The sequence below is a fragment of the Ostrinia furnacalis genome, unplaced genomic scaffold (genome assembly GCF_004193835.3).
Source record: "Ostrinia furnacalis isolate ACB-3 unplaced genomic scaffold, ASM419383v2 OfSCF1085, whole genome shotgun sequence".
NCBI classification, from domain to species: Eukaryota; Metazoa; Arthropoda; class Insecta; order Lepidoptera; family Crambidae; genus Ostrinia; species Ostrinia furnacalis.
In genome coordinates this window covers 1,787-15,770 of record NW_021131324.1, presented here as the reverse complement: position 1 = coordinate 15,770, position 13,984 = coordinate 1,787, and the positions used below count along the sequence as shown (strand labels likewise).

The following is a 13,984-nucleotide window of genomic DNA, read 5'->3' as shown; positions in this document are numbered from 1 at the left end:
AACGAGGAGACTTTAGAAAATTACGCTTAGGGAATTCAAGTACGGAACCCGCGGTCAAGCCAGCTCGCCGCACTTCACCGGTTTTTTCATTAAGTTACTCCCGTAATGAATAAATGTATTACACCGGGGATTCCTTCTCTTCACTTTTTCGCCCTTACTTTATAATATAAACCTTAGAAAAGTGTCTTATGCTCCCAGTTATTTTCTTGTCAAGGGTGTAATAAATTTTATTTAACGTTCCTTTTCGGATAAGTTCTATGCAAATGGTCCATCTGTGAATCGTATTATGAAGTGGATAGAGATCAGAATTTATTTCATTTCCGCACACTAATGGGCTAATTTGATATTTTCTATTACATCCCTAATGGTGTCTGTTGAAGGCCTAATTTACAGGCTGTAAACGACTAAAGGTTTTGACATTTTAAGAGTAGGCGCACACCGTTGATTTTTCGTCGGCCGATAGTTTATTCGGGTAGTTGATCAGTATGGGCATATATGGGAGTGCGCACACTACGCCGATTCGATTTGGCCGATTCTTCATACAATTTAAAATCGGGCACAACTATCGGCCAACTAAAAATCAACGGTGTGCGCGCCTACTAAATGTGTATTGTTTTGTGCTACTAATCTTTGAGGTGAGATGAGGGTCGCGGGAGGTGCATGGATGCGAGCGGCGCAGGACCGGTCTTTGTGGAAATCCTTGGGGGAGGCCTTTGTCCAGCAGTGGACGTCTTTCGGCTGAAACGAACGAACGAACTAATATCGGAACTAATGACGTCAGATACTTTATTTTGCACAAATATTGAGAATATCACGTCCAATTCAGCATAAAACACGATACGCTACATTTTGTTAGATGCTATATCAAGGTAAATAAATATACGCGGCATTTAATGTAGGGGTCGGGAGCTCGATGTTATTTTGCAACTATAATATGCCTTAATAAGGAGTCAAACATAGACAACAAGAGAGTTTATATACCTACTTTTTATTGTTTCAGTTTCAACAGTCGACGTGGACGCAGTTCTTGGGCGGACGGCATCGCTGCCTTGTGACGTCACGCCCGACGCGACCGAGGACCGGGTCTACATGGTGCTATGGTTCAGGAAGAGTGGGGGCAAACCTATTTACAGGTATGTAGCTATAGCTCAAAAACCTTTTTGAACCTTTTTAAATGTGATACTATTATACCAGCACTAGTATCTACTTTTTGCCTTTTCGAAGAAAGTCAAGAAAGAAATGATAGATGGTTTCCTTTTTCAAAGACTCTAAAAGTACTTAAGATCTAGGTTTCTAAAGCTCATGACATGCTTTAACGCCCTGATAGGTCCTACACGCAGCGTTTTATAACGCGTATGAATAGGCTAGGAATATTGACTTGAGGTCTGTTCAGATATTTCACACTAAGATAACATAACATACCTAGTTTTTTTTATTTTCACTTCTGATTTCTATATTTGTTTTACAAATTGTCTAGCTAGGCTTTAACTAAATATTTATAAATGCTGTTTATTACCTTATAAAACTTATAATATTCCTTATCGGCAAAAACAACACCAACGAAGTTGCTTCCACAGCCGTTCCCATCCATTTACCGTCGTTCCTCAGCTTCTTAAAACGTGAATGCGTATCTAATTAACAGTTTAAGTCGTACCTAATGAACTGTTCGGCGCCTTAAACGGATCAGCAGAAGCCGAGTCAATCCAATTAGACGCAGACGGGACCTACAACGAAACACACTTAAGACGCCGCGCGGCTCGTTAAGGAAATCGCACTTGACGATTTGGTCCCAATGCCCAGGTGATATAGTGGGGGGTTAACCTTGAATAGCTGGTGAGTTGACCGATTTTGAGTGACCCTTGGAGATTTCTGGGTCTACACTTTGCTCCTTCTTATTGACTGGTGAAAATTTGGCTTTGCTCGCGTTATACTTAGAAACTCTTAACGCTGCACGGTTTTTAAAATAAATTAGGTACATTTGACGATTTGATCCCAATACCCAGGTGAAACAGTGGGGGGTTAAGGTCTTAATTTATGAAGAAGTGACCTATTTGGACTGACCGATGGAGATTTCTTTATCTTCATTTCGGTCCCTTTTTTATAGCTAGCTCGCACTAGCTTTTGTAAAAATTTCAAATTGAAAATGTGAATTTTTGAAAATTATTTCTTAGAGGTCGTCGTCCTACGTCATAATAACTGACTACACGTTCTAATACCCGATCCTTTCAATGGTTTGATCTGCATAGTGATAGATTCATTAGGTCAGTCACTAACAGTGGGATAAACTCATTCATTCATTTTGGTCCTTCGTTCATTAATATTCTGTATACCACCTACTTCCGTACTGAATTTTTAAGTTAAATTATTTCCGGGTTCAAGTCCAACTCATAAAATACATAGATAGTCGCTTCTTAGTACGATTGTTAATTAAGTATTAATTACTCGTATCGTATCAATTAAGTTAAAGGAATTGAGTGCCTACAAAAAATGCCGTGTCCCTTAAACTTTTTTATTATTCCCTTTGAAGGCCATGCTTGAAAGCCCTTGCTCTATTTAATAATTCTTACAAGGAAAGCGGCACATCCTAGGGTGAAAAGCCAGCTTTTTATTTTTCTTTTGCTGTGCTACTTTAGTTGTAGTTTACTGAAAGCGACAGTATTCTTTATTTCAAATACCTACTTCATTTTACTGCTGAACATAGGCCTCCCCCAATGATTTCCACAGTGACCGATTAGTAGCGGCTTGCGTCCAGCGCCTTCCTACTTTTATGAGGTCACCACCTTGTGGGTGGACGTCCTACGATTCTGTTTAGTTATTTAAATGTTACTCTGAAAAACCAGTAAATCGCTTAGAACATAAAAAAATATTCCTGAATAGATTAGCCTATAAAAGTGCGGCTGATTTCTTTGAGCTATGCTAGCTACTAGACATTTACCTTTAAGATGAAAGAGCCGTAACGTCTGCTGTCGTCGAAGATAAATTAAACGTTATTTTGTTAAAAGCGCAAATATTATAGCTGCCACTTAGCCAGGATTTGCACCTGCTTTTTTCTGTTGATTAATTTTTCAAAACCAACAGGTCTGTGCAAACCAGCCAGCCCTATTATGTTTGAGCGGGAAGAAAGAAAAACAAAAATGGCGTAAATTTTTTCATCGAACGTGACGGTGACGCGGTGAAAATGACCTGTACCTCTAGTAGGAAAAACTTTCGAGTTCGTTTCGTTGCGTATTCAAAGTGTCATCGAAAAATTTTGTATGAAAAATTAAACAGCGCCCCCTATATTATAGCCGCCCTAGGGGGCGCTGTTTAATTTTTCATACAAAATTTTTCGATGACACTTTGAATACGCAACGAAACGAACTCGAAAGTTTTTCGTACTAGAGGTACTGAGTAGCAAAGAGGTCCAAATTCATTTTACGAAAAAAAAAACTTAATAATTTTCTCAAGAAAAACTTTGCATGGTCCAAAATTAGTTTCAGCTTGCTTTTAGAGACGCGTTTCTCACCATAATTTCAGAGAGAGCGCGGCGCTATCGGTATAACTGGGGTTAAAACAGATTAGTTTCAGCATTACGCAACTATCTAACGATCTACAGTGTAAAATCTACACCTTCCTAGTATTTCTCACTAATTCTTATAAATGGATACTTACTTCTATTCAACAATACACTGTGTGCCTACCATGAGTTTACGTTAGGTGTGCTCGCTAGCGACTGCGTAAAAAAATGACATTTAAATGTATGACATATTGTGCAGCGCCCCTAGCGGCAACTTTCAAGAAATAAAATCTTCATAGAATTTTTTGACGTATTCGCTAGCGAGCTCACCTAACGTAAACTCATGGTAGGCACACTGATGATAATAATATTCTATGCAATATCGCTGAGTTTATCTGGTAAAACTCGACGTAGTTTCCCAAGATAATTCTCAAACTCACCTTCGTCGAAGAATCAGAATCAACTTTGAAGCTGTATTAAGATGGAAGACGGTAAATTGAGAAAAATGCTGGCCAGTGCGGAAATTGAAAAAGTTCGGTGACATTTTTTTAATTCTAGCATTTTATAGGTATTTTTTGGGGAAAATCAAATAGACTATGGGAAGAAACGATTTAAAATAAAGCTATGTGTCAGCATCGGGGTTTTATCTGGGATTTTAAAATATAGGTAGGTATACGGAAGGATAACAAGGAAAAGGTTTTTATAGTGATCTCGACTTGTCTAAGTAATTAGTAGAAATTCAAATTTTGTTTTGCAGCACGTTTGCCTTCCATGTAAAAATTAATTAAGGCTGAGTTGCACCAACTTTATTTAACCTTAACTTAAAGAATGATCAGTGCTTTTTGTATGAAATTTGACAGATTTTTGACGTTTATTAAGGTTAAAGTAACTCAGCCTTAATCTTACAAGGTCACCTACTGGAAAAACTCCCGATGAATGAACGCCATAACTTAAAACTTAATGCGTTAGCTAATTCACAAAACTTACAAAATATTTTTCCTCCAGTTTCGACGTCCGAGGCAGGTCATTCAACAAGGCGCTCCAATGGTCGGACCCCGGCGCCTTTGGGCCTCGGGCGTACTTCGCAACTGTGGCCAGGCCTGCTGCCCTCACCCTCAGCTCCGTACAACTAGACGACGAAGGGGTCTACCGATGCCGCGTCGACTTCAAAAACTCGCCTACAAGGAACTTCCAGATTCGACTGACTGTTATAGGTAAGCATTCAATTAGGGCTACCGTATTTGCGCTCACCATTCACGCCCGTATTCACAAACGATGCTTGCTTAAGTGAAGCTCTGTGATTGGTTCGTGTGTCACCCTGTGCGTACACGCGCACTGTGACTGTGAGACCTCTAATGTTTGTGAATACGGGCGTCAGAATCGCTCTTCAGTAAAGTCCTGTCGCTCGCTAAGACAGTGGCGCCAACTGGTGAGCGTTGAAGCGGATGGTGGATTATCGAAAAATTTATACACTCAGTTCATCAGTCGAGCTTGGTTGAAAACTACTCTGTGGCAATATAATAAGGTCGCTTCTTGAACTGATGCTTCTGCGCATAAAGTAGTAATAATAAAAAAGTGCAGTTAAAATAAAGTTTGTAATTAGCTCATAGTATGGAAAAGGAGGGAAGTTAGTGCCAACCTGATAAGATTACTTCGTTGCAGTTGTAATTTCACTGAGTGAAGACATCTTAAGATAAACTTTTGCGCAGATACAAACCTCAACATCTTCATTTAGTAAAAAATAATTAGGTATTAGGTAGTACAAACACACACTAATAACGCTGAAGAAAACTTAAAAGGTACCTAATTTTGCAACTTGTGCACGTAATATTTTTAATCACATGGACATTAAAACATTTTTAAGCTCATTGTCTTACAGTAAAAGTAAGTCCATAAATCACCACTTTGTTTATAGGACGTCATGCATCGCTAAGTTTCTGGGATTCTTAGGCCCAGTTTTTTGATTCATAGTTAAAATAACTAATTGTTAAATTTTGCTACTAATGGTTAAATATTAACAAAATGTTAACGAATAGTTAAAAATGTACTAAAAGTCAAGCTAACCATTGTTCGAAAAACATTTTTTTCTGATATTTAACCACTTGTCATTTGACATCTGTCAAACTTAACTATTGGTTATTTTAACTATGAATCAAAAAACTGGCCTTAGTGGGAGTGGGGTCAATGACATCTAAGTCTGCTTCAAAAAGCATGACCTTTATCGTATCTTTTTTCATTTATATATGAATAAACATTTTTTCTTTCTTTCTTTCTTTCTTTCTTTCTTTCTATATTTTCATCTATTTATCTCAATGACATTATTAAACCAACACTATTAATTATTGTTTAATAACAGAGGATCCAATCGTATTCGTACATGTGCTGCTTATCTCTAATACCGTCTTATTGACTTACATGATCGAGAGATATCCGAAAGCGAATATTGGACTCGCTAGTGCTGCTTGGATATTACGAGCACTGAATATCGGTATAAAATGCCGCTAATCAATTGAATTGAGGTACTTTTTATGAGTCGACAAAATGCAACTTTCTCGTAGATTTTCTTTGGCGCTACAAGCTGTTGAGGTCGTTATTTTCCCTTCAGCCGTGTATGATACCAAAGTTGAATTGACCAAATTTTATCAAATTCAAAGCAACTAAAATGTGATCATCATCAGTGCATTGGAATTATAAGTTATGTCAAATACCCAATTGCTGCATTACTGTTGAGAGGTTAGCTTTTCTATTAGTTTTATCACCATCACATGAAATCACATCAAGCTTCACCTCATGTTTGTATCTCAGTTGCAAATTGAGTGCCGTTCCTACTCGTTAATGCTAACACATTATATCGATAATCGCTTATCGGACATCACTAGGCATACGGCGGCGCGCACTGTAATAGGAGGTTTATTTGATTATTATTTGACGCTATTAACGGAACCCTTCTATAATTGAGTATTTTACGATGTTATGAATACGGCTGATTATGTATCTGAGTGGTTCTTTGTAAGCTCCCATCTCTTTGCTAACAAAGACTTGGAGCATATTACCTCTCTCGCGCACAGTAATGGATTTCAATGGAGATGCATATGCGATGTAGGCCGCTTTCAAATGCTTTGTTCTGAGCATAAGAAATTTACTACCCTCATCTTCTTTGCTCACGTCTTTCGTCTTGAATGGGGTAATTCCTTTGAAAAACTCCGCTGTAGTTTTCTCGACGTTTACAATCTTATTTTTATTTTTTACTTTTAAATTTATTTGCGAAGGAATTGCTCTGTTCTGAGTTATGAAGTCGTTTAAAATTAAATTGTACATGTTTATGTTTTGTAGGAGCTTGCGAGAAGTTTACTAGGTATATTTTGTAGTACAAAACTTTCTTGGATAAAAAATAGCTAGTCCATTTTTATCTAAAAGAATAAAATCAGTAACATTTTGCAGTGAAAACTGAAATCTGATAGTGCATTTCTGCATTAAATTTATCAATACTTAAACTTTTCCGAAAGAGTCCAAAACGAAAGCAATTATTAACTGATTTATCTCAAATCCTTATTCAAAATTTATTCAACTCCATTTTCATCTAGAACGAAAGTGATATAGATTCAGCTATTAAGCCCGACAATAAAGACAAAAGCTTAACCTCTGACAGCCCGAAACTGCTTCCGAATAAATTTCACCCGGCAAACAAACGGAATCACCGCAACTGATAGCGTAGACAATTTGATCTATTCAAATCTAATTTCCTTTTAAATTTAACCTGTCTCGGCCAGATTTTATCTGTGTCATCGTCGTTTTTATCATCGGGTATTCCCGACAGTTCATAATTAAAATGTCGAGGGATGTCGGCACCCGCGGCTCCCGATCCATCGGTAATGACTAAATTGATTCTCTGTCGTCGCCTCATAAAATTTTCATTTAAGACGAAAGTTTTTGCGATCAAGCCTGTTTATAGCCGGTTTGTTTTGAGCCGAGTGTGGGCTTTGGCTGAAAGAAAAGTTTTTCAGAAACACATAACTTCATTTACTTCATTATTCGTCAAAATTAACTAAAGCAATATTTTAAATATTTAGTTTACAAAATAAGTTACATTATTTTTGTTTCTAAATAAAACCACACTCCTTATTGTACGGTGTTGTACGGTGGGGCAAGTTAGGTACACATCATAAAAAACTGTTTTATGTTTCCATAATTTGAATCTGTATTGTAAGTAAGTTATCATTTCCATCCTTTAAATATAATAAAAAGTTTATAATAGGTAATTAAATCTAAGTTTTTCTGCTACGTGCTGAAGCCACAAAACTCTGAATAAACTTGAAGGCAAATCAAAGACAAAAAAGAGTTTAAACGAACGTCTATTGTTTCCACTCTCGTGGACCGACAAATGGCCTGCTGTTTGCGAGCCCAGCGGCTGGGAAGTCCGCTGCGCACACAACTTCGTGTTTATTCGCTTTGAGACCTCATAGCACAGCCAAAGGGCTTAGCGTAATTATCTCTTGGCCATTTCGTCACTGTAGACCAAACTGGAAAACAAACTACTCAACCTAGACAGATCTTTTTGAACTTAAAGTAAACCCTGAAGATGTTTTTTTTTTTTCATTTATTATCATTTTACAAAGGAAGTTCTTAAACATATTACAATTAAATGCATTGGCATAAACCACTGAGGTTTGTTTGCAATGCTAGTACAGGCAGATTAGTAGGTAATCTAAAATTAAGAACACAAAGCTCAAGCACACCTACTTATATAACCGGATTATGACTGAGGGAAGTGTATAAATAACCTACTTACACGTGTACCTACGCAAACAATAAAGTATTATTTGGTTCCCATGATGAAAATACAATTTTCTCATTACAATTATCATCGGAAATAAAACCCTGGTAACGAAGCTTAAGACAAGTACCTTTCACTCGAAGACATTAATAGGGAAGCGCAATTTTACAAACGTTAAATAGATCACGCAATAGCCCCTACTATCAGCAATTAACTTTAGAAATATATGAAGCAAGTAGTTCCCAAGGCCACTAAGAGATGGCACTGTTTACATATTAGCTCACGGTTCGTATAGCTATAACACGTCATTTTGTTACAGTGCCACCACACCAAATGCTGCTGTATGACAAGTCCGGGGCGGACGTCTCTGGTGTAGTCGGGCCCTTAGAAGAAGGAGCTGCGTTGGTGCTTGTTTGTGAAGTAAGAGGAGGTATGTTTAACTTAAGTTTTTATTGGGTTTGATGAACCTGGCTGTCTGATTTGGGCTTTAGAAGACATGATTAAATCCAAGTCACTGTTCTGAGACATAAGTTAAATTAGACCTCTTATCGCTTATCAAAATGACAAGGCTTTACACCCACTGACAGGTTGTCTGAAACTTTTAAATATTTGTTGAGCTTGCTTCTGCTAAACTGAAACAACAACAAATCAACCTAAAAGGATTAGGGAGAGGGAAGCGATATCTACGATCTGTGGTAGATCTAATTAACTTCATAACTGTTTACTGCTGTTGAGACTGCAAAATGATATTATTCGAGTAACATCACGATCCGTTAAAAAATGTAAAAAATAATTACACTTAGGTACTAGCTTTCATTAAAAAAGGCACATTTCATTAAAAAAAGTCAAAAGTCAAAATTTCTTTATTTGTTTAGACTAATAAATAGTTCTTACAAATCGTCATAAAATATGCTCTTAAGGAGCCTCTACATGTCTCATAATCTTTTTACCCTACCAGCGCTTCGAGACCNAAAACACACGTGTTTCTTGTTACGGCAAAAACCACATGGCCGTTATTAATTGAATTTAGTTGTGTATCGCTGAGTGTTGCAATTACAGACATTCAATAAATACTTTACGAAATATGAGGGTGGTACAATTTACCCGGCGGTACAATATACCGAACTCTCCCCTATAAATAAATAGAAATAGTAGTAGTAGGTACATTCGATTCAGGAGCAGTTCACTGAATTTACCATGCATTCTTGTATGGTGTTTCATAAGAATGGGTAGGTATACAAGATTGCGTGGTATATTAAACAAGGTAGTGACGTGCTAATATCTAGACTAACATATTAAGGTACTAGTAGAAATGACTCGCATACATAAATTTGAATAACTTGGATTGACCAGTCCCCGAAAGCAGCGCCTGTTCACAGACATGACGAGTGAACCAGCCATCGCTTCACTCGACCATATTAGAGGGAATGTAACGACCCGCCTCACTACGCCTCATTATAAACTCAATCTAATATTCGGTCACGCTCGGATTTTCACTCGTTTTATAAAAACAGTAGATTTGCGAACCGTAAATGTGAAGTAATTGCCCTATGCATAATAAACTTGACAAAGAGACGAAAGTCAGAACTATTATTTCAGTTGGCTCCTATTATTTACTTGAAAGTTTTAGAAATCATGACGAAATGCTACTTTTATAGCGTTTCTCAGAAGTTTTTATCCTGGAAATAACAATTTTAAAGACAGTCGCACTCCTATTTACTGAGCTTCGTGCCAAGAAACTGGGGGTCAGTACTTGAGATATTGATCTAGTCCCAGATTTTTGATAACGGAGAAATAAAGGAAAGTTTAGAGGCAAAAGTTTAAGGTATCTTAAATTTGTTTTGAACGGTAGGTAGGTATTATAAATTTGGTCTATCGACCCCTGAGTGTTATACATTTCACTTTATAAATACAGTTTATTTCTCTCTGCCCTTGAAAGAATAATAATAATCTCCTGGGTGTCATTATGTATTGCTTAAATGTATTGAACATAACATGTTAAAGAAGAGATAAGCGTAAAAACCTTTTTTTATTCTCGCTGAAAATATTTTAAAACTCTTGTAATTTCGAGAAACACTTTAACTGCAGAAGAGCCAGAATATTTTATTTTTATTTGAACAATATCTGAATTCAATCTGGTATCTCGCAAAGGCGCCGAGTAGTGAATAGTATTTGATACGTATTGTGCAAAGGTCGGGTCATTGCTCAGAAAGTTTCATATTGCAATACGACTTTGCTATTCATAAATATTCTATTTAAAATGGGGCTGACCAGGTTTGTTCAATTGTTATCTTAATTCAATTATCTTTGAAATGTAATTTGGAAATTCTACATCGAATTTAACGAGTGGAAAACCTCTGCACTAAAACTTTTTGCCTATTCGTAGATGGTAGAGTCGGGTTGATATTTTTTATTGACTATTGAATCTATCATAGCATTATTTGGTTATTTTGCGTTTAAATAAAGCAGCATTAATTTCCGAATAATTATAATCAACAAAAAAATCAAAAGCTCACAGTAATAATAAGTCGGTTTTAAAATTATTACGTTTGGACAACAAACGGGCATTGCAGGGATTGCATTCACATATTCCCTGAACAAAAATGATATTAGCAGAATCACTCCCAATGGACTACTAATCGTAAAACCAGGGCTTACCCAACAAATAATTATAAATTCAAAGCGGTTATAAATAACTAGATTTAAATGTTGAGTGCGTGCAAATACTTTCGGCCCAACTAGTTCCGTGCTATGGTGTTTTGAAGACCCCGTAGAATAGGTACAGATTTTTGTCGGCCGATAGTTTGGTCGGCCTGTTAATGAGTATAAACATACCAAGTTACATCAATTTGGTATCAGCCAATTACGTATACAAATTAGAAGTCCATCAAACTATCGGCCGACAATAGTCTGTAGACTGCGGGGATTCATAAAGAGGCTGCCCAAACTATCAAGCGGCTAAAAGACTGTGCTCTGCGGGGAGTCTAATCTGACGGGGACAAAATTAGATTCCCTATCTGTTGAGCCTTTGGCGCTTGACGCTGGCAGCCACATAATTAAATATGTGCCCGATAAGACCAAAGGCCGAATACCGCCCTGTCCGCACCGCTGCATCATCACAATTATTGGCCACACAGGCAGCGATAATCCGACCCTGGCAGGACGCCAACAAGCCATACTGCGGACTTTTCAATGGAGCCATCGGGATGGAATATCTCTCCGAATGTTTCCATAAAAGAAATCGAGCAATAGAAAAATTGAATTGTTGCGATGACGCCGTGTTTTGATTTCGATCGGCTTACTTTCGTTCGATAACGTTTCGGTAAACAAACGTTTAGCTATGACTATATGTAGAGTGATAGCGTATTTAGGTGCGCAGGTTTGAAGACTTTATTGTTGTTATGAATAGTTAGTTCTTAATAGCCTATAAGTGATAATCGTATTGCAGTGTCATAAATCGTCTCCCATTTGATAGTTACGGACGGCTGTAGATCAAGATACCTAAACACTGGCGTCTACTTATCACCATAATAGTCCCAATTAGAGTCTGAGGTGCTATCGACTAACGACACAATATGTGTGAAACGATGTCTATTGATTATTTACAAAGATACGTCATGATTATTATTTAGGGCCGACCATGGGATGGATGGGAAAAGAATATCAGACAAAGAGGAAAGAAGATACTATTCGTTACTACAATATTAATTGATACTTTTTATATTAATTCATATATTGCCGAAAAAAATCTACCTAACGGTTACTAAAACCGTAACATTTTTAATGAACTTGAACGATGCCCTTTGGCTTTCCCACAAGCCAACAATTGAGGCAGTTATTTTTCCAGAAAGCGTCTAGATCCCATTCCTCCCTGAATGGGCGGGGATAAGTCCCTGATACGCCGCTGAAAAATAACTACGGTCACGTCCCAGACTGTCTCAGTTGTATTCTTATTTTGTTCGGGGCTCAATTAGCTTTGTTGTTATTTCCATTTGAGAATTCCACAATCATAAGGTACGAGACCTTCCGAAATTTAGTTTTATTCTCAGGTAAAATAAGGAATTGGAAAATTATTTAGTGCTGTGAATACTTACACAAATGTCTGAACTCTAAGGCTGAGTTGCACCACCTCATTTTAACAGTAGCAATAAGAATAAATGCAAAATGCACCGAAAAATTTTTAAAAATCTGTCAACAGATTTTTAAAGTTAAAGTGGTGTAATTCTGCCTTAGTTTGATTTCTAGTGAGACAAATTATGTAATATAATTATAATAATGTATAAATTACCGACTAGACTGTGTGACGCAGTGGAGGATAATGTTCTTATAAATGAATTTTAGCTAGATACTCATATTATAATTTAGTAGGTGCTTCAATAATTTAAACTAAAGATACCTACAAATATAACATTATTGTATTGTAGAGTAATGTTTATTATTTTATAACTAGCATTCCGAAATAATCATTATGTAACTTACAATTTACATAGAAAATACTACATTTGCTGTAATATCAGTTTCAAAATGTAGCCACATTTTGATAATTAAATCAAGCCCAGTGTGGTTAATTCAACCACAAATCTATTTGTTAAATTTGTATGAGTAACATAAACTCACTCACCATCTGTTTAAAGGAACAAGCATTATATTCTATTTAATGATTAAATTATAAATCTACTTTAAGCCGAACCTACACGAAGTAAATAATAAATAAGGATGCAGAAAAATGGGTGCCGTAGCTTAAAGTTATTTTGTAAATACTAGCTTCTATCTATGGATGTGTTTGTGTGCCTGGGTTGAAAAAAAGAAATCATCGTATAAAGTTAGGGTACTAATTTTAATACTTTTAGTAAGAAGTAGTCATAATAAAGTTTTCATAATAATCATGAATGATATCTTTTAAACCATATTTTATATTGCGGTATACTCGACAAAAATTGTCTATAGTACAACAAAATCAAAGCAAAGCCGCGGACAAATGCTACCTAGTCTAGTACTACTTATTAACATTCATTTTTATTCTTAGGTCGTCCAGAACCAGTGGTGACGTGGCTCATCAACGGCACTCCAGCTCCTCAGTACATCGGCGTCAAAACTGACACCCATGTGGTGGTGAACCGGCTGGAGCTTCAGCAGTTGAAGAGAGAAGACCTGAACACCACGTTCAAGTGTCGCGCTGCTAATACAGTGCTAGTGCCCCCGCAGGAGAAGATAGTGAGGCTGGAGATGAACTGTGAGTGAATTTTAATTTGTTAGTACAGACGACAGCACATCAGGCTTAACACTGGCATCTTAAGTAGTTGTGATAAGGACTATATTGCAATAAAAATGTACAGCTTGATGAGCTGTCGTCCATACTATGTTTTGTGGCTGCATACAGTCGCCTCCTTGGTCGCGAGACACTGGCCACCAAGAAAATGTATTCTTTTTTCTCGACGACCAATATCGTTACTCTTTTGTTTTTCTCTCGCTCACGACCCTCGAATTTTAACGTTTGCAGTTTGCAATTAACGCCTCTAAATAATATTTTTTTGTAAGTATTACATTATTTTGACGTTTTTTTACCGTTATTATCGAGTAAGTATTTTACTATTATCACAAAACGATAAAGCACTCAAGCATTACTGGTAGGTACCTATAAAAAATCTATATCACTTTTAACTGTTTAATTTTGTTTAGTAACTTGGCAGGATTTAATTTACGGTTACGTTCCG

General features: G+C 36.8%; 1 protein-coding gene across 1 annotated transcript; it reads left to right on the top strand.

Moving 5' to 3' along the window:
- The first annotated feature begins 856 nt into the window (after positions 1–856).
- LOC114351112 (limbic system-associated membrane protein) lies at positions 857–13,692 on the top strand. Its single transcript, XM_028302178.1, has 5 exons — positions 857–869; positions 1,001–1,133; positions 4,502–4,710; positions 8,590–8,700; positions 13,297–13,692. The coding sequence occupies exons 1-5, from the start codon at positions 857–859 to the stop codon at positions 13,509–13,511; spliced, it is 681 nt and encodes a 226-aa protein (XP_028157979.1). The 3' UTR covers positions 13,512–13,692.
- The last annotated feature ends 292 nt before the right edge of the window (positions 13,693–13,984 follow it).